The sequence below is a fragment of the Barbatula barbatula genome, assembly GCF_947034865.1.
Source record: "Barbatula barbatula genome assembly, chromosome: 12".
Taxonomy (NCBI): domain Eukaryota; kingdom Metazoa; phylum Chordata; class Actinopteri; order Cypriniformes; family Nemacheilidae; genus Barbatula; species Barbatula barbatula.
Genome location: NC_136775.1, coordinates 21,924,471 through 21,945,440, shown reverse-complemented (window position 1 = coordinate 21,945,440; position 20,970 = coordinate 21,924,471). Strand labels below are relative to the sequence as shown.

At 40.7% G+C, this 20,970-nt stretch overlaps 1 protein-coding gene across 2 annotated transcripts; it reads left to right on the top strand.

The window, feature by feature from the left end:
* The first annotated feature begins 8,168 nt into the window (after positions 1 to 8,168).
* nt5c3a (5'-nucleotidase, cytosolic IIIA) lies at positions 8,169 to 20,970 on the top strand. 2 transcript variants are annotated; one of them, XM_079469849.1, is made up of 9 exons: positions 8,169 to 8,486; positions 17,815 to 17,913; positions 18,052 to 18,121; positions 18,215 to 18,261; positions 18,334 to 18,419; positions 18,504 to 18,593; positions 18,941 to 19,103; positions 19,256 to 19,456; positions 19,656 to 20,970. In XM_079469849.1, the coding sequence occupies exons 1-9, from the start codon at positions 8,349 to 8,351 to the stop codon at positions 19,755 to 19,757; spliced, it is 996 nt and encodes a 331-aa protein (XP_079325975.1). In that variant the 5' UTR covers positions 8,169 to 8,348; the 3' UTR covers positions 19,758 to 20,970. The 2 variants fall into 2 exon arrangements, with proteins under 2 accessions (XP_079325975.1, XP_079325976.1); XM_079469850.1 differs by lacking the exon at positions 8,169 to 8,486 and adding an exon at positions 17,180 to 17,297.

The window sequence follows — 20,970 nt, the reverse complement described above, 5'->3', positions numbered from 1 at the left end:
CCTTACAACAGTTTCTGAGTTTCGCCAGATTTTATCGGGTGATTACACTCATGTGCTTATTTTTCTCACTGATTGTCTCCCACAGAACGAAATTACGACGTTGGCAATCGAGAACTGTTGGCTGACTGGTTGGCCCTGGAGGAGTAGCGCCACTGGTTGGAAGGTGCCACCGTCCCCTTTGTTGTGTGGACCGACAGAACATGAGAGAGATGGAGTACCTGCAAAAAAGTATCTTAACAAATGGGACAGAGAGGCTTCGTACTTAACAAAGAGCTACATAAGTTCACCGATAACTTCAGGTATTTATTGCGATAACGATACCAATGACGATAATATATATACATTTATATATATTATTATTATTATACATTATTTTCTTCTGTAAAATTGCAGATTATGTTATGTTTAAGTTGTGTTCAGAAAAAATCACACACAAACAATTACACAAAAATAATTAAAATCAATTACAAGTTTAAAATGTAAATAAAGTTTCTGTATTTCTTTATACTCACATGGTGCAACAGTGGCAAAAATAGTGCAAACAGCACCAACCATGTCTTGTGTTTCAAATTTACAAGTACGACTGAAGTACAAGTAATGTGCCACTGTAAAAATCTACTTGTAAGTCGCTTTGGATAAAAGCGTCTGCCAAATGAATAAATGTAAAATGTAAATTAATGTAAATTTTAAACGTATGTGGAACATGCTACCACCAATAAGGTAGTTATATTTGTAACACACTAGTCCCATGGCACAAATTGTAAAACAAATTGTTATCAAAAAGTAACAATGTCTTCAGATAGTTTAGAAAATGTACAAAACACAAGAATGATAAATTAAAAATAAAATCAATAAAATAAATTAAACGTTGTAGTGAGGTAGGCGGGAAGAGTGCCTGGACGTTCACCGGTCTCGTATCACCGAGGAGATTGGGAGCATAAGAGGATGAGCGACCTTCAGTGAGAGAGGACCAGGCCTGGCTTTTGTTATGGTTTGTGAGTGTCGCCAGCAGTAGCCCGTCTATTTATGTTGCTTTAATTAATTGAAAGTTCTTTTATGTTCACTGGTTCCCGTTGTATTACAAACGTCAATTTGTTCCATCGTTTACTTGTTTATCTACTTTGTTTATCATAAGAGATGCAATTAGCAAATGCGCTGGCAATTTTTGTCTGGCTGGGAATTTTATTACCCCAGGTCCATCTGTAGTTGTTGCATTACGTAGCTTCAAACTATCTTCGTACTCTGGTTTGTGTTTTAGATGGTGGAACAAATTGAACAGGTTTCCACACTTTGTAACCACCTTTTTCTGCAAACCTTGCATATTACGGTAGTTTGCTCTGCATCTGATTTTCTATAACCAAACCAGTTCCAATTTGTAGAGGTAGCTCTTCGCTTAACAACAAGCTCCCCCTCAACCTCATGTCCGCCTTCCGCTATGCTTGTTTTCACTCCGCACGTGAACTGTGAATCAGTCGCGTACGAAACTACGTCAACGACTAGACTTATCGTTATTATCGCGAGGAGACAAATTTTTCTTGCAAGGATAATTTTCGACGGTATATCACAAACGATAAGATATCGCCCATCCCTAAGGCCATATCCCATTGTCAAGGTTGTCTATCCGGTGGCGGTATGCCTTCGCATGCCTAAGTCCCTGGGACGGGTCCATCCAGCATTTCATGTATCTAAGGTAAAACCTGTTCTTCATTCTCCCCATTTACCTCCTGTTGTATCTCCCATCTCTCCCCCACCCACTCTGATTATTGATGGCGCCCCCGCCTTCAAGGTCAAGAAGATACTGGACTCCAGACGACGTGGACGGGGTTCCAGTACTTGGTGGATTGGGAGGGGTATCCCATTGTCAAGGTTGTCTATCCGGTGGCGCTATGCCTTCGCATGCCTAAGTCCCTGGGACGGGTCCATCCAGCATGTCATGTACCTAAGGTAAAACCTGTTCTTCATTCTCCCCATTTACCTCCTGTTGTATCTCCCATCTCTCCCCCACCCACTCTGATTATTGATGGCGCCCCCGCCTTCAAGGTCAAGAAGATACTGGACTCCAGACGAAGTGGACGGGGTTCCAGTACTTGGTGGATTGGGAGGGGTATGGCCCTAAGGAGAGATGTTGGGTCCCGGCCAGGGACATTCTGGACCGCTCGCTCATCAAAGCATTCCATCGCAGCCACGCCTACCCGATATTGGGCGCGTCCGGAATCGTGCCTAGGGGAGGGGGTAATATCAGGACTCGGGTCTAATTCTTGATCACTCTTCCTCTTGATTTGTTTTACACTCTTCACGTGCGCTTACGTACAGCTGCTGCCATTAGCTGGTGATCGCCGGCCAGATCTCCTTGGACTGTTCCTTCGGTTTTTACTCCTGCCTGCTTGCTTTTCGAGTTGCTCTGCCCTCTGTGATAAAGTTCGCACCCCGGTTAACCATCGCCTATCCTACTCCTGAACTGACGCTGCCCCTCTGCCTGTCCGACTACCCCCGCATTCACTATTTCCGAGCTTGGCTCGAGTGTGACTCTTGATTTGACTTTTTTTCCCTTAATAAACATTTAAGTTCCACCTGCTTTTGGGTCTCTCTCTCAGGTCGTGACAGTAAAGGTATGTATTTTTTATAAAATATTTGAAATTGGCTGTTCAAGTCATGCACGTACCAAACATTTTGCGCTTAATTGCACTTTGGTGATATTCACCCTTAATGTTCTCAACATGCAGTTGCTCTCTATTGCACGATTAATTACATTTTGATACTTGATAGAAAACTCAAATAGATGAAAAAAAAGTAATTACTTTGTATAAGTATTGTTATAAATTGTGGGGTGAATAGTAGTTGACGTATGTGTCATGGGTAATGTATACAGGTGATGCGGGTTAAATTGAGTAGGCTAAAAAGTCTGTTTCAGAAGTCGCGGAGGCTGTCTTTGGTCGGGAGCTCTGATTTGGGGGAGATGTGTCTCCGGCGGTGCATGCCTTGGAGGAATTAATCGGGCATGTGCAACTCTTGGATATAATTAGATTAGAATGCACCCTTTTGATTGGCGAGGACATCATATTCTCGTAAACAAAACTCGTATTCGACTTTGTGGTGTTAAACCCCTTACATATTGCAGCTGAATTTGAACTTATTCAGGGGTTAGAGCAATGTGGGGTCAGGGGTCTACCTTGCTGCTAAATTAGGTGGGTGCGATGTTAAACTTTTAGTTGATACAGGTGCTTAAGTTTCAATAATACAGAAACAGAGGTGGGTTCCTATTACTAATGGAGGGTCCCGACTTGAACCTCACGAGTGGGTGGTTAGGGTGGCTAATGGGGGGGCGGATGCCAGTTTGATTCTCTGGCTGTCATTGCAGTATTTCTTGTGGCAGATTTGGAACCGCAAGTGATTCTGCTTGGCATTGATTTTTTGTTAAGGTTCGGCGCCGTTATCAATCTCTATCAAAAAAATTGCTGTTTAGTGGGTAAACAAATACCCCCTTTGTTTGCCAGTGATAAGGATGTAGTTTCATGTGATGTAATGGTGCATGCTGATACGCATGTTCCTCCTCGTAGTGAGTTCTTAATTACATGGGTGATAGAAGGGATGGTTAACAGTTTGCAGGGTATGTTACAGCCATCTACCTCCCTTGGTACTTGTTGTGTATTGATGTGACGTCATCAGTGTGGGGACACACGGAGAAGAAAATGAAAGATGGATGACAGGTTAAACCTGGGGCCTGTGTGGTTCGATCCGAAATAACCAGAAAGGTTATAACATTGGCGACGAGGATGTTACAACAAGGACTCACTCGGTAGTTAAATCTGAAAGTGAGTTAGATGTGCGTCACGCAAAATATAGTTTATCTCAGTTAACTCAAAAGTTTAAAGGAGATTAGCGGCGAACGTTAAAGATGGACGGTAGCCTTGCCAAGTTCGACTGCTACAGCGATCCAGCCACGTTGGGTCCGCGGTGGACAAGATGGCTAAATGCATTTGAACTTTTTGCCGATGGAAAGGGATTGATCCTGACCCTTAGGCGCGTTCCGTTCCACCTCAGAGAGGCTGTTGAGGAAAAAATAAATGAACTGCTCCACATGGACATTATCGAGAAAGTCAATGGAGCAACCCCGTTGGTAAACCCAGTTGTCATTGTACCCAAAGCGAATGGGGAAATAAGGATGTGTTTGGACATGAGACAAGCAAACACAGCAATCTTTCATGGGCGGTTCCCGATTCCCACAGTGGATGAACTGCTGCAAGGAATGAACGGGTCAGTCATTTTCAGCAAATAAGACCTGAAGTGGGGGTACCATCAGCTGGAATTGACCCCAGAATCAAGAGATATTACCACTTTCGCCGTTCATAATGGCATATATAGGTTCAAAAGACTGGTGTTTGGAGTTTCGTCAGCAAGTGAGCACTACCAGCACGAAATAGCAAATGTTTTAGCTGGCATCGAAGGAGTAGAGAACAGATCAGATGACATCATCATCCATGCAGCAGACAAAGAACATGAGAAAAGAATGCATGCAGTATTAAGGAGACTGGAAAGCTGCGGTTTGACGCTGAATGCAGAGAAGTCCCAGTTTAACATGGACAAACTGGTGTTTATGGGCATGCTGCAGTCAGTAAAAGGCATAGGCCCGACGGTAGAGAGGGTGAGAGCGGTTGTGGAGGCAAGAGAGCCTGAAAATGTTTCAGAAGTGAGAAGTTTCCTCGGTTTAGCTGGCTATAGTAGCCGTTTCATACCTCAGTTTGCAAGCATCTCAGAACCTCTGCGCCGACTGACAAAAAAAGACACCAATTTTTTTTTGATCAAAAGAAAGCTTTCAAAACGCTCAAAGATAAGTTGGCCGAGGCCACAACACTTACTTTGACAAGGACGCACCAACAAAAGTCATTGCTGATGCTGGACCAAAGGGCATTGGAGCAGTACTAGTTCAGGACCAAGGTGAAGGAATGGTTCTAGTCTGCTATGTGAGCAGGAGCTTGACTGAGTGTGAACAAAGGTATTCGCAAACAGAGCGTGAAGCACTTGCTCTGGTGTGGGCATGTGAACGACTGCACCCTTATGTTTATGGTCGGAAGTTTGATCTTGTCACAGACCACAAAGCATTGGAGGCAAATCTATAGCCCTCGCTCAAAACCATGCGCACGAATCGAAAGGTGGCTTTTTTTGTAATTACAGCCCTATGACTTCCGGGTAATTCATATACCTGGAACACACAACACTGCAGATCCTCTGTCACGTCTGCTGGGCCCATCAGCTAAAGGTGAGATACACACACGTAAAGCAGAGGAATATGTGCAGTTTATAGCAGTTTGTGCGACACCCAGCGCCCTGACCACCAAGGAAGTTGAACAGATCTCAGCAAATGATGTGGAATTACAGACACTGAGAACTGCTATTCAAACAGGTTGTTTTAATGACTGTCCTGCATACAGACATATTGCAGGTGAACTATGTGTCATTGGCCAAATAATACTTAAAGGAACAAGAATTGTCTTGCCACAGTCACTGCGAGGAAGAGCATTACAGTTGGCACATGGAGGTCATCTTGGTGTGGTAGGAACAAAACAACACCTGAGAACAAAGGTTTTGTGGCACGGAATGAACAGGGCCGCAGAAAGACTTGTGAGGACGTGTCATGGTTGTCAGCTGGTAGCGCAACCAGATGTTCCTGAACCACTGTCGCCCACAGTGATGCCTGAAGGACCATGGCAAAATTTAGCCACAGACTTACTTGATACTTTACCAGATGGACATTCGATTCTGGTTGTTGTCAACTATTACAGCAGGTACTACGAATATGCAATCATCAAGTCCACAACGGCGGAAAAGGTGATTGACAGTTTGGAAGACATTTTCAGTCGGCACGGACTTCCCTTAACAATCAGGTCAGATTGTGGCCCACAATTCAAGTCCAGTCAGTTTCAGGTTTTTTGTCAGGAGAATGAAATTCAACATATCAAAACGACTCCGAAGTGGGCGCAAGCAAATGGAGAAGTGGAAAGACAAAACGCATCACTGATGAAACGAATACGGATTGCCCAAGCTGAAGGCCAGGGTTGGAAAAGAGAGCTACGCAAATATGTGACTGTCTACAGGTCCATACAACATACCACAACAGGCAAAAGCCCAGCGGAACTTCTTTTTCAGAGGAAGATCAGAGGAAAGTTACCTGACATCACAGTTCCACACAGTGACCTTGAAGCTCGAGACAAAGATGCAGAACAGAAAGGAAAAGCCAAGATCTACACAGACCACAGACGAGGCGCTAAGACATCAGACATAGAGGTTGGAGATCAAGTGCTTGTGAAGCAGGATAAAATAAACAAGTTCACAACAACATTTCACAGCACTCCTCACAAGGTCATACGCAGAGAAGGTAACAGCGTCGTCGTTCAGTCACCCACTGGAGCAAAGTATGCACGGAATACGACATTTGTCAAGAAGTTTCTGTCTGTGGAGACACCAACATTGGGTGGTGAAATGGAATGTGATCAAGAGCCAAATTATGATGAGGAATGCAAAGGGGACTATGAAACATTTCAGAGAGAGGAAGAGATTCCTAAACCTTGCAGACCCCAGAGACAAATCAAATTGCCTGAGAGGTTCAGAGACTATATTGTTGAGTGACTGATAAGGGATAGGCTATGCAAGTAGGAAAACAGGTAGAAATTAAACTAAGAGTTATGTTGTGATTTAGTGCACCTGTTTTACAGTGCTACATGTTCGTTGAATGTTCTAAACTGTTTCATGTTGTAAGAAAATTTGAATGAGAACTTGTTTAGTTGGGGTAAGTTCATATTCAAGTTGAGGGGGGATGTTGTGTATTGATGTGACGTCATCAGTGTGGGGACACACGGAGAGGAAAATAAAAGATGGATGACAGGTTAAACCTGGGACCTGTGTGGTTCGATCCGAAATAACCAGAAAGGTTATAACAGTACTCACTGTGACCTTTTAGTGGCAAGAGTGGTGTGTAGGGTAGAGCAAGGTCTCTTGCCCGTTCGTGTAATTAATGTTACAGACGATACCCGCATTTTAAAGTGGGGAATGAAAGTTGGTACATGGTTTCACGATGTGGTGGTGGGAGGGGAGGGGTGCGCCTTGAATTCTGGGCTTCCTGAATTCTGGGCTTCCTGTTGATACACTTGTAGATCGGTTAGGCTTACGTGAAAGGGGGGAGGGATGAGATGTGTGAGGTGCGTTAGTTACTGTGTAAGAACGTGTCCGTTTTTAGTTTAAATGATACAGACTTGGGGAGGACAAAAGTAATAACGGGACGTTTGGGTAACATCTGCAGCGGTTGGATGAGGTTTTGTGTAAATTACGTTAAAAAATGCACATTACATTACAGTATATTACGCCACGTGTCTTTACAGGATCTTCACGCACGCACAGATTCCAGAAATCACTAGCATTGTGAATTAACTAAATCTAAAGATCCCGGGACAAATTCCTGGACACATTTTTCGTGTATGATCCAGGATCTCTGTGCGAAAAGAGCTAGAACAAAATAACTGTCATATATAAATATTTGACTATAATGGACTGTTTAGAAACAGCTCAACATTGCCTACTCGCGACATCTGCTGTTACACATGTGTAAACACACCACAGTGCTTGTTGCTGCTCTCTGTAAAGTATACAAGCCTTTTTTATCTTTATTTATTTATTATTCATTTTTATAATTATTGATGTAAAAGTTATTTACTGTTTTTAAGGTGTATTTGTTCTCTAATTTATACTTTACACGACTATACAGTATGTTTATCTTTGACAGCAAGCATTACGATTAGATCAGCTAGTATAAAGTACTCATATATTTTTTGCAAATGTCGAAGTGTTTATTTCTAAAGGAAATACTATGTAAAAGTTGTATTGGGGTCAGTATGGGTGCTTGCCCTTATCGAGTCAGCAGGGAAGTTACATCATTTTTAAGTTCTTTGCGTGGCCGGGTGTATGTTTATCAGAAAGAGTCAATGACTCTAAATATATAACTTAACAACATAAATAAAAATAATATACATCAATAATAATGAATAAAAACAAGCCGTCAAACAAACGGACCCTATAGAAAACAGTTGCATCTATATCAACATTGACCTCCCAGTGATGGACGGTCAGTCCATTTCGATATGCCGTCTACAAAATGTAGTCTGACCTACTGCACAACTGAGGTAGGAGTTCGAACACGGAAGTTGAATACGCGCACAGAATCGCATTCTAGCATAGAGTATAGACTAGCTAGCATAGTTCAGAAATAGCATGCACGGTGTACAAATATGACGTGTCAACCCGCGTGAACGTAATGAGTACGCGACGGGCTTGTGGTCTTGAAGGAGCGCGAGCGGATAATGGACAGGACCGCTGTTGTTAAAGCGAGCGCTATGGCCAGCGCCACTGTGTGCGCGCTTTTCGGTGGAGTCGTGCTCGCGCAATACATTTTCACAAAAAAACGGAGAGCGGGCAAGAAAACCAGGATAATCGAAATGGTGAGAGAACATACTTTACATTGAGTAATGCACAGTTAGGTTTCACACACAGTATTCGAGCTTACGAGGGCATGTATGATTTGCCGACTGTGTCGAGATCCAGTGCGCGCCTTTAAAGATCATTCAACAGGCTGGATCTATAATCACACCCCTCCATTAGACGTGTTTCTGGCAAAAAACATATTTACTCTGTTTGTAATATGTTATTCTCTGTTGTCCCACATAACAAAATACTAGTATACTTTACTAAAGTTTAAAATATGCCTAGATACTATTGCCGCGTTCGAGACGAAGACTGTTAATGTCCTACCTCTGACCTCAATGTGATCAGTCAATCACACGTCACGGAGCATTTAAGAGAATGGGTGTCGGAAGCCCGTTAATGTTACCCTGAGTACCAATTTGCATACCATCCTAAATAGTATTCTAAAATTCTATTAATAGGTCCCAAATCATAGTTTGTTGAAATGAGTATCCATAAAGTTCCCGGATGGCCAATCACTGATTTGGTGAAAATTCAATGCATGTGATATTACCCACAACCCACCGCGTAGTTTAGTTGCACAACACATAATTATTAAATAAAACCCATGATTAGTAACTGAATCGATGAATTTAACTATACAGTAGCAAATATTACACGATGAAGAAAAATGAGTTGTATTGTTTTGAGTTTGAGGATCACAGGCACAATTCCTCAATCTGTGTGTGCAATCTCCTTTGCTTTGCACTCAAAAGTATCTACTATCCATACACAGTTCCAAAAACAGACCTACTTTTAGGGCATAAAAAGTGTAAAAACAAAGGTACTTTACCAGCAGCCTCAGTCATGAACAGTGAAAGACACGTGACAAGTAGTTTTGAGGCTATCAACGCAAGTTCGAATCTGCCTTTGCCGAACTTGCTTTTTCTGTATTTCCACATGACATTTCAGATTGTACGTTATTTTGAACAAAATGAAGAAAATATTCGAAAAATGGCTAACAGGTGTTTATAATTCAATTCAATTTTATTTATATAGCGCTTTTCACAATGTGCGTTTTAATTATTTCAAATGATTCTAGTATACAATATCTTATAAATGCAGTCTCCCCATTGTTTATTTAGCATATTTTGCATTAAGTGAATGCTTGTCTTAAAAGATGCGTCATTAATCTAGACTTAAATTGGACGAGTGTGTCTAAGGCTTTATAAGTGAAGCCTTTAAAGTCAATACGATACTATGGGTAGCCAGTAAAGGGTTGATAAAATTGGGGTTATGTGATGGTATTTTCAGGACCTGGTTAGAACTCTGGCAGCTGCATTCTGGACTAACTGTAGTTTGTTTATTGATGATACAGGACAACCACTAAGTAGTGATTTACAGTAGTCAAATTTTGAGGTCACAAATGCATGAATAAGCTTCTCTGCGTCCGCAACGCATAGAATATTTCGTATTCGAATAAAGTGTATGGTAATGTAAAGGGTAGAAGGGAGGTCTTTAGTTGGCATCCATTTAATATTTTTTGTAAAAATATTAATTTACACTTTATTACTATTGTTTAATGTATAATATACAACAATAATTTGTTAACCTTGCTCTGTCAAAACGAAATGGAGTTTAATTTATATGGATTATAAATGAAATGAGTCAGGTGGAATGAATTTAAGGAAACAGCAGTGTGGAAGTCAAGACTAGCTAAAACACAGAATGAAGTTGAATTTATTAGGCATTCCTCAAGTGTATGTAGGGTAAAGGGAGTAATGAATGAATGATAAGCCCCCAGTTGTAATATCCCCCGTTATAAAAATAATATCTAGTGGATAGTAGTAGCAATAACATTCCTGTTAATGAAGGTCAATGCTTGCGGAAATATGATCGATATAGAATCGATATTGAATCGACCGCATAAAAAAACAATTAAACTTAATTTTTTTGCCTATCCCTAGTAAAAATACACTGAAGAAAATGATAAACGCAACACTTTTGTTTTTGCCCCCACTTTCCATGAGCTAAAATCAAAGATCTAAGACTTTTTCTATATTCACAAAGGCCTATTTCTCTAAAATATTGTTCACAAATCTGTCGAAATCTGTGTTAGTGGGCACTTCTCCTTAGCTGAGCCAATCCATCCACCTCACAGGTGTGACATATCAAGATGCTGATTAGACAACATGAATATTTCACAGGTGTGCCTTAGCCTGGCCACAATAAAAGGCCACTCTAAAATGTGCAGTTTTATCATACAGCACAATGCCACAGATGTCGCAAGTTTTGAGGGAGCGTGCAATTGGCCCATGGTGGCGGTGGGGTTATGGTATAGGCAGGCATATGTTATGGACAACAAACACAGGTGCAAGTCAAGTCGGGGCTATTAATATAGTGTTTTATAATTTTCATTTTTACAAAGCAACTGTACGAGAAAACACATTGACTATAAGCAAAACATATATGGTTATACAAGTCAAAACAAAAAGGTGAAAACACAGAAGACAGATTCAGACACACCCACACACAAAACACGCACCAACACACACAGACACACATACAAACACGCATACAGACAGACAAACACATCCACAGGGTGTGATCTAATGATTTTAGAGAGTTCATTGTGATCTAGGGTAGAAAATAATAGCAATTTCCTTAGGGGCACTGAAGCTAGTTGTTTGTTTCACTTCTGGTTGCATAGTTAAAATATTTTCTCTAATATCTTGGATTTTATTTGTGAATAAGTTCATAAATTCATCACTGCTATGCTGATATAGAGAATCAGAAATCACTGACGATTTATTTTTGGTTAATCTAGCCACTGTGTTGAATAACTATGTGTTTGCTTAACTATTGATGGATGTTCCATAAAACCCTCATCTTCAGCTAAGAATCTTGGCTTTATATTCGATAGTACTCTGTCATTTGAGAACCAGGTCACCAACACCTGTAAGATTGCGTTTTTCCATCTTAAAAATATATCAAAATTACGTCATATGCTGTCATCATCAGATGCGGAGAAGCTTATACATGCCTTTATGACATCAAGACTAGATTACTGTAATGCACTATTAGGTGGTTGCCCTGCAGGCCTATTACAAAAACTCCAACTGGTCCAAAATGCGGCAGCTCGAGTTCTTACACGTACAAAAAAGTATGAGCATATTAGCCCGGTTCTGTCAACCTTGCACTGGTTACCTATAAAGCATCGCATAAATTTTAAAATCTTGCTTATTACCTATAAAGCCTTGCATGGTTTAGCTCCTCACTACTTGAGAGAACTTCTTACGTATTATAGTCCATCACGTGCACTACGCTCTCAGGCGTCAGGTCAGTTGGTAATACCTAGAATTTCAAAATCAAGTGCAGGCGGCAGATCCTTTTCTTATCTAGCGCCTAAACTTTGGAACAGTCTTCCCTGCAATGTCCGGGAGGCGGACACACTCTGTCAGTTTAAATCTAGACTAAAGACGCATCTTTTTAATCTTGCATACACTAGATTATCATAATACATGTATTTCAAAGATCTAGGCTGCACTAGTTAGATCAACCGGAACCAGGGACACTTCCAATAACAACTGATGCATTTGTTGCATCAAAGAGTGCAGAACAGTACTCTACTCTCAGCCAGTCTTGTCTCATTGTTCCAAGGTTACAAGAGCGGAGCGGGCAGGGCGCAATCCATTCCTAGACCTGACAAATGCTGGACGAAGGAAGTGACGTCCCTACAAAACTTCAGCCACTATTAGATTATTAAGGATAATTTTAAATCAAATTTTTTTTATTTTCGCCTTGTTGTGCAAGCACTGTTGAGCTTGTGCAGAGGCTGCAGTTTTTGCCAGAGGGGAACTGGAATCCCCTGGTTAGGCCTGGTTTCCCTCCGAGGTTTTTTTTCTCCTCCAATGGAGTTTTGGGTTCCTCGCCACCGTTTGCATACTGTTTTGCACTGTTTTGCCTGGCCGGGGGGGCTGCTAGAATTTGGTTGTCTTATTTAATTAACACTGCATATAGGAATTTATTGTGTGTCTGATATTTGACCTGTGTTTTGAATTCCATAACCTTTTATGTTTGACTTATAGTCATTTTTTTCTTGTACAGCTGCTTTGTAACAATGAAAATTGTAAAAAGCGCTATATAAATAAAGCTGACTTGACTTGACTTGACTTGAATAAAAACCTAGGGTTATGCTGGTTTATTTCTATTAGTGATGAAAAGTAGGCAGATCTAGACGTATTTGTGGCTTTCCTGTATTTTCGAATACTATCCTTCCATCTGTTCCGGATGCCTACTGGACGTCTTCCCCCGGAAGGTGTTCCGGGCCCGTCCGACCGGGAGGAGACCCCGGGGAAGACCTAGGACACGCTGGTGGGACTATGTCTCCTGGCTGGCCTGGGAACGCCTCGGTGTCCCCCCGGAAGAGCTAGAGGAAGTGTCTAGGGTGAGGGATGTCTGGGCATCTCTGCTTAGACTGCTGCCCCCGCGACCCGGCTCCGGATAAGCGGAAGAAAATGAATGAATGAATGAATGAATATCCTTCCATGCTGTACGAAATACCTCTAATGTAGTTTTCTTTAAGTTGCGCTCCATTGTTCGTGCCGATTTCTTTAGAGCCTGAGTGTGTTCATTATTCCACAGTGTCGGACTGCCATTTTTCTTTAAGCCCAGAGGAGCGACTGTGTCTAGTGTTTCCGAAAAGGTGGAGTTAAAATTCAACGTTATTACTCATGCTAGAGTTTTGAGACAGTTCAGCCAGATTATCAAGAAACACACCTTTGGTAGTTGAAGTTATTTTTCTACCATATTTGTAACAAGGAGTTTGATTTGCAGCCATTGGCCAGTGAAGCAAGCATGATACCAGATAATGATCTGAAATGTCTTCGCTCTGCTATAGGAATTTTACGTTGTCCACATTTATACCGTAAAACAGTATTGAATCTAAAGTATGATTACGAATGTAATTGAGTCCTGACACATGTTGTATAACGCCCATGGAGTTAAGAAAAGCCATCCCTAAAGCATCTGTATCATTATCTACATGGATGTTAAAGTCACCAACAACAAGGACTCTGTCTGCAGCCAGTACTAGTTCTGATAATAACCCACCAAATTCTTTAATAAAATCTGTGTGGTGCCTATATACAATAGCCAGAATACATTTTAAAGATGTTTTATCCTTAGTATTAGGTGTTGATACATGAAGTACCATGACTTCAAAAGAATTGTATTTAGGGTTAGACATCTGGGAAATGCTAAAAGAGTTACGGTAAAGTGCAGCAACACCTCCCCCTCTGCCTTTTGGGTGAGGCTCGTGTTTATAATAATAATAATCTTGGGGGACAGACTCATTTAAAGTAATATCATCATCTAGCTTTAGCCATGTTTCTGTCAGACAGAGCAGGTCTATTTTATCTGTTGATAATATCGTTAATAAAAAGTGCTTTATAAGAGCGATATCTAATATTTAGCAATCCGAGTTGTTACAGTTGATTATCTGTATTATGTTCATGTTTAATTTGTTCAATGTTAATTAAATTACCTTTGAGAGGTTTACGCATTATTTTATGTTAGCTAATCTGGGGGACAGATACAGTCTCTATTTTATGATGTTTGGGAGAAGGGATTATCGCATGTTGTGCATTTTGTGTGTTCTTCGACCTGAGATGGCAAGCAGACTGTTGGTTATGCCATGCTGTTTGCTGGGCCCCAGTGAGTCAAGTTTTAGCATTAAGACTATGTGCCATTTTTAAAGACCGGAGGAAGCCTTAGCCAGTACATTTAAATTTGACTTGATGTTAGGCACTCACGGAAAACATTTGACTATATGGTGGCTGGTGCCTCTATTTTAACGTTCCGAACAATAGAATCACAGCTAACTAGGGCATTTTAAGCAGGTTTCTCAGTCGGTGCATCACTGAGTGGGGCAAACCTGTTCGAGACCTGTTGAGTGATATTTTGACCTGGGACTATGCCGTCTCACAGTGACAAAGTTTCCCAGCTGCGGTGGATCTTCAATTGGAACCGAGCTATGCATGCTAACGTTGCTTGCATCCAAAGACTCTAATTCTGAAATCTAAGCTAAACGGCTAAGCTAAACATTTGACATGAGGTGCAAGTAACAATAATAAGAGAAGCCATAACTCACCGGGTTGGAAGAGTAATTCCAATTTACCAAGGTTGCTCGATGAATCGTAGGATATACACTTAAAAGAGAAACAGTTAGCACAAAAAAGTGCTCACTAACACAGATTTGTGAACAATATTTGAGAGAAATAGGTATTTTGTGTACATAGAAAAAGTCTTAGTTCAGTTTATGAAAAATGGGGGCAAAAACAAAAGTTTTGCGTTTATCATTTTGTTCATTGTAGTTGGTTATTTAGTCCATTCCAACTACCACATAATTAAGGCAATGATAAAATGTTGTGTAAGTCATCCTGTCCTGGCTGTAAATGGTGTTTGTTTCGGCTCACCGGGAAGGCACGCCTCGATCCTCTGCAGTCCAGTGTTCCGAACCCCCCTCGGACCCTGAACCAGAGACCAGAGCGCTCGCCCTACGTCATTTCAGACGGAGAGCCAGAAATCACAGCAACACAGAAGCCGGCAAAAGACACAACGACTGAGCCAGCGTTTGCACTGGAGCCGGAGCTCCGAGAGACGTCTGACCAGGTGCGTGAGTCGGCAACATCACCTGTCACCATCGGAGTTCTGGTGGACTTTGAGGGCTTCAAGGGAAGTCCTGACTCTTGAGGGTGAGCTGCAGACGGCCTCTGAACCTTTAGACCAGAAACATAAAAAACTGACTTTTGGCTGCTCCCTTCCCCGCTGGTCCCGTCCAGCCCACCCATGCCTCACTAGTCCCGCCCAGCCCTCCCTCCTCCCTCGACAGCCAACTCTCCAGTCCCTAGTCTCCCACCCTCCCTCCCTCTGCCTCTTCTGGTTTCGTCTGCCAGTTGTCCAGCTCTGGAGGTGTTGACAGCTGGAAATCTGTCAGCACACCCTCAGCTTGCCAGCGTTGTTGGGTCGGTTGAGCCTCTGGATCTCCTCTTATCCGGCTTTGCTCCGTTTCTCCGCCCCTCTGTCTTCGTCAGGCATCTCCTTCCCTCCAGCTCCACCTACATCCTCACTCGCTCTGGCTTCAACATCCTGTATGGCATCGTTTCTCATCTGATGATATTGTTATAGTTGGACACTGGTGTGCACCGGGTTGCTGCTCTTGGCACAGTGCTGTTAAATCCCAAGTGTGCGTTTCTGGTAAAAGAACGGGTTTTCATAATGTGACAACTAAAAATCAACACTGGTGATAAACTGATGAAAATGTGGCACATTTTATCAATATGTGAGGTTTGTTACAACCTCAAAGATGTGTCTCTCTGTGGTTGGGGTTGATCGATCTGCCCGATCTCAGAGGACGGAGTGCCATTCCAGACATTTATTTTCAGATTTGATGTGGGAAATATTCTAAATCTGACTTGTCTGGATACAGCATATAACTTTGCAAAAATATTAACTTCAATACAGTACTACAGTACTACACTTAATCATTTCACCGTACTAAATATGCACGTTTTCGGTTGGTTCAAATGAATTCAGTACTAATTGGGTCTGATGTATTCAGAGTTTAAACAGTCTCTTTTCTTGGCACAAAGCTTCTCTGTAAGCTTTGCCTCTTTTTAAATGATGAGCAGAACCAAACCACTGTCACCTGCAGTTAAATGCATAGACAGGTAGTATTTTAAAACTATTTTAACACATTTACACGATTACATCTCTGTACAAATGTATAACGCATTTAAAACTGTTCCACAGAATTCTGCAGATTTTTCCAAAGTTTTAGCCGAATTAACAAAAAAGTCTGCAGATGATGTATGACCCTGGTATTGAGTGATCATAACCCTCTGAAATAAAATAAAACTGCACATTGTAAGCGTTTTCTTACTAAACACATCGTTATCACTTGGTGAAAAATACCCTCAGTGCTATAAGAGCTGAGGTGGCCTAGCTGGCTGAGATTTTAGCGGACACGCAAAAGGGAGCTGAATTAAAGGGTGAACACAACATTAAAGGAACCCTAAACAAGTCGTATAACAGTCATATTACTGTTATATACCGTAATATATTACATATACCGTTTGCCTATTTTACATTGTTGTTCTTTGGCAAAACAACCATATTTGATCTTTGACCTGTATTTTGGGGCTGTGGATAGAATTACACTGTACACAGAACCATTTCATTGATCGTTCGTGTGATGACTAAAGCCATAACTTATCACTGGAATGCAACTTATCATCAGAAACACACTGACACAAGAGTCTGGGATGTGATTTTTGTAGGGGTGGAATAAATGTACTGCTCAAAAACACTTAAGCACTAATGTCTGGTAAGCACTACAGCTGTACCGTAAAGATTCATTCTGCTAAATGTCTGCATCTAAAATGACTCAATGTAGGGCAGAGCAAATGAACTCTGACCTATTGATTCAGACGATCCACACACTCTCGAAGATAACCTCAATATGTTTGGTCAGCATAATTCAGTTTATGGCGTTGGAGTTGTATACATGACCACCATTTGGCTTAAATAATTTTATAAAAGTTATTAAACAGACCGTGCATTATCTTTTGTTATTGCCGTATGGTTAGTTTGATTTTAAGCTCTCCGTGTGTGGTTGGGAGCTTCTGTGTTTGTGTGTGTTTGGGTCATGTGATTGCCTGTGAGGGTTTAGATTACAGGGTGTTATCAGTTTTGAGGCGACACCCCCTGTGTGGCAGGCCTATATAAGTGTTCGTCAAACAAGAAACATTTTCCTTGCCATTTGACACAACGCTAAGAAGCAAGTAAAGGTATGATTACATGCTGTTTATATAGAGAATAATGACTGAATCTGCCAGATCCATTTTTATAGTAACCAGACCAGAATGTTTGGCTTTAATTTTTTTAAAGTTGCACACAAGCTCATTTAACATTTGCATGCTGCATATGTTGAGCTGCATTACTAATGGGTCTGATACAGTTTTTTTCTTAATGGGTAAAATGTTTAAATGCAATTTGTTTATGCTATAAACTTAGTTGCTCACTTGTATAAAAGGATATCTATATTGTAAAGTTTTCAGTCGCTCCATCCCCCCACCCCCATATATCTAATTACCATTTCTAAGGCATGACGTGGGGGAATATTTTTAAGATCACAAGGACACTCTGTGTACTCCGAGTTTGTTGTTAATCTTTGGGGCCAAGACGATAAAGGATTCAACCTTCACAGTGACCAGTGGCATGTCAGCATTTTAAAGTTAGCGTACAGTTTGCCTTTCGTTGGTTTAATTAATATGAATTAATGTTGTTTGTGTTGCATCACTGCAGATGCCCGAGTTTGAGAAAAGCACGATTCACATCAGGGACCCTGAGCGGGTGGAGCAGATCATTTGCTCTCTCATTAAGGGTGGAGCAACGAAACTGCAGGTATAAAAATCATTAGTTCAACTGTGTAACGTAACCAATGCAACATAGCATGTTTTGACCTGTCTGATACAGTATATTGATTCATCTCTAGATTGACTTGTAGTGTCCGGTTTAGTTCTGGATTATTTATGTTTTTAGATCATCACCGATTTCGATATGACGTTAAGCAGATTCGCTGTGAATGGCAAACGCTGCCCAACATGTCATAGTGAGTTGCTTTCTATTAGAATAATTTTTTTGATTCATTCTAAATGACTCCTATCATTTCTGATCCATTTCTCTGATTATGTATATTTTACAGATATTATAGACAATTGCAAGTTGGTCACAGAAGATTGTCGGAAAAAGGTATCTTCGTCGCTGGTTTATATGCTTGTTTTTGAGAGTTTGAACAGTTTTCAGAAAATTTCATTTTCCTAGCTGCTGCAGCTAAAGGAGACATATTACCCTATAGAGATAGACCCTCATCTAACCATGGAGGAGAAATATCCATTTATGGTGGAGTGGTGAGTAACAATACACACACACACACACACACACCACAACAGGTTAAGTGATAGGATCTTCAAAATGTGGTATTTCTTCCTCAGGTACTTTAAGTCTCACACATTATTAGTGGAACAGAGATTGCAGAGGGACAAACTACCAGAGGTGGTGAGAGAATCTGATGTCTGTCTAAGGTACAAACCATTTCGATTTAATGGAATTTGGAACTTAATGGTCAGTTCCAAAGGAACAAATCGTCACCTTGGAATTATAAGGTTTTATCTGCCTTCTTAAAGTTTTGAGGTTCAAATTTTTGATTTTTATATGACTTTATACAGAACTCCCAAAATGTACACAGCGTGATAAAAAAAACCATCACATAATGTAAATAAGTTAGTACAGAATAAGAATATGTAAATAACTACACCCTCTTGTTTTGTTGCCGTAAACGTGAAAGGACAAACGTAGTGCAATTGAGTATAATTCCCCTGAGTCTTTCACTGAACTGATCATTTGCATGTGTCCGGTCCACATGTGATAGGGAAGGGTATGAGCAGTTCTTTGACCGGCTGCAAACGCACAGCGTTCCAGTGTTTATCTTTTCAGCGGGTCTGGGAGATGTGCTGGAGGAAATTATCAAACAGGCTGGTGTCTACCACCCAAATGTCAAAGTGGTGTCCAACTTCATGGACTTTGATGACGATGTGAGTCCTGTTGGCCCTTGTAACCATCATTAGTTCATTTTATTCTCAAGCACGGGTTTGATAAGAATTTCTTTAAGGGTTCATGCATGTAACGATTCTCTAGGGAATATTGGTATTAATTGGTGTTGTGAAGCTTTGCCTTTGTCTTGTAGGGAGTACTGAAAGGCTTCAAAGGAGAGCTGATTCATGTTTATAACAAGCATGATGGTGCCCTGAGGAACACAGAATATTTTAAACAATTGAAGGACAACGGGAACATTATTCTGCTCGGAGACTCGCTCGGTGATCTCAATATGGCAGACGGCATGCCCAACGTGGAAAACATCCTCAAGATTGGCTTTCTCAATGATAAGGTGATACGGTATATTTTTCATATGCTTTGCAAGGGGTTATGTTGATGACTTGTAATGTACGTTTAGGTTTAATCGAAATAAACATAAGGTGCAAAAAGAATACATTTTATTAATGTGCTGGCAAGAAATCAAGACTCTAGCCATTGAGCTACAGGAACATAACCCTTGCACTGATTTATATTTATTTTGTGTGTCACAGGTAGAGGAACTATTGGAAAAGTACATGGACTCTTATGATATTGTCCTGATGAGGGATGAAACTCTTGAAGTGCCAAATTCCATTCTACAGAAGATCTTATAATTGACACAATGGGTCACAACCCCGACTGCTGTGGAATGTCTTGAATTGTAGGATATTTGGAGTCTGAGATGAAGCTCCATCTGTTTTTAAATGCCTTGCATGGTTTTACATACTCAGTTCCTGTTTTTCTTTTAAATCAACTGGCTTCAAAATCAAAAGGACCTTGATGTAAACACATATCAAAAGAACACCAGTTACTTATTGTAAGATTATTGTTTGCAGTATTTTTGATATGGAAACATTCGGAATGGTCACACCGTGGGACCGCCAACTGTCGTGTGTCAGTCATGATCATTATTAAAATAATTTGCACTTTTGAATTATGAAGAGTTGTTACAGTTCTCATTAATTTTGTATTTTATTAATTGGTTTGCTTGTTTTTCATGTTCTGTGCATTCATTCATTCGTATAATGTTGCCCAATCTATGTGTTTTGTCCTGCAAGAATTTCTTTGTTAAACCGCTTTTGGGGCCTCATTATAAAATGTTGCGTAGAAACTCTCCTAAATTGGATTTTACCATCATTTGTCAAAGTGCGTATGTGTGATTCATAGAATGACCATTTATATACGTTCCCATGGATATTTGCATACGCACACTCTACGATTTAATTGTGCATACACACACTTTATAAATGAGGCTCCTGGTGTTAACGTGCACTATGTCAATTGATAACCTGTTGAAAGGCAATAAAATTACTCTAATTGGACTCTAATGTTCTGAAATTTTGGTCGCTTCTGGCATATTGCAAGAAGACCAGTCATGTCTTAAAGGTCCAGTGTGTAATGTTTAGGAGGGTCTATCGACAGAAATATAATATATTATACATAACTATGCAAGGGCATATAGCAGACGTTTACCCCCAAACCACCAAAAGAGTAAAGGACAGAAGGACATTTTTTCAAACACACAATGTGTTGTTGCAATGACATGAATTTGCTTTGAGATGATGCGATCAAGCAACAGGACAAAAAAACTATAGAACGAGGCATGTGCTGTGTCTATGTGACATGATATTCCATGTAAAGTCCTTAAATGTTTCCAAGTTGTATTCTTTACTGAGCTCATTAATTGAGAAACAACATTTAAATATTATATTGTCCCGCCGTATCGCTGTAACATGCCTAACTATTGTGTGTCACTATTTTGTAGTTGTCAGTCACGTTTCAGCTGTGTCCAGTTACACAAAGAATAAATATACCTTATTTCATATT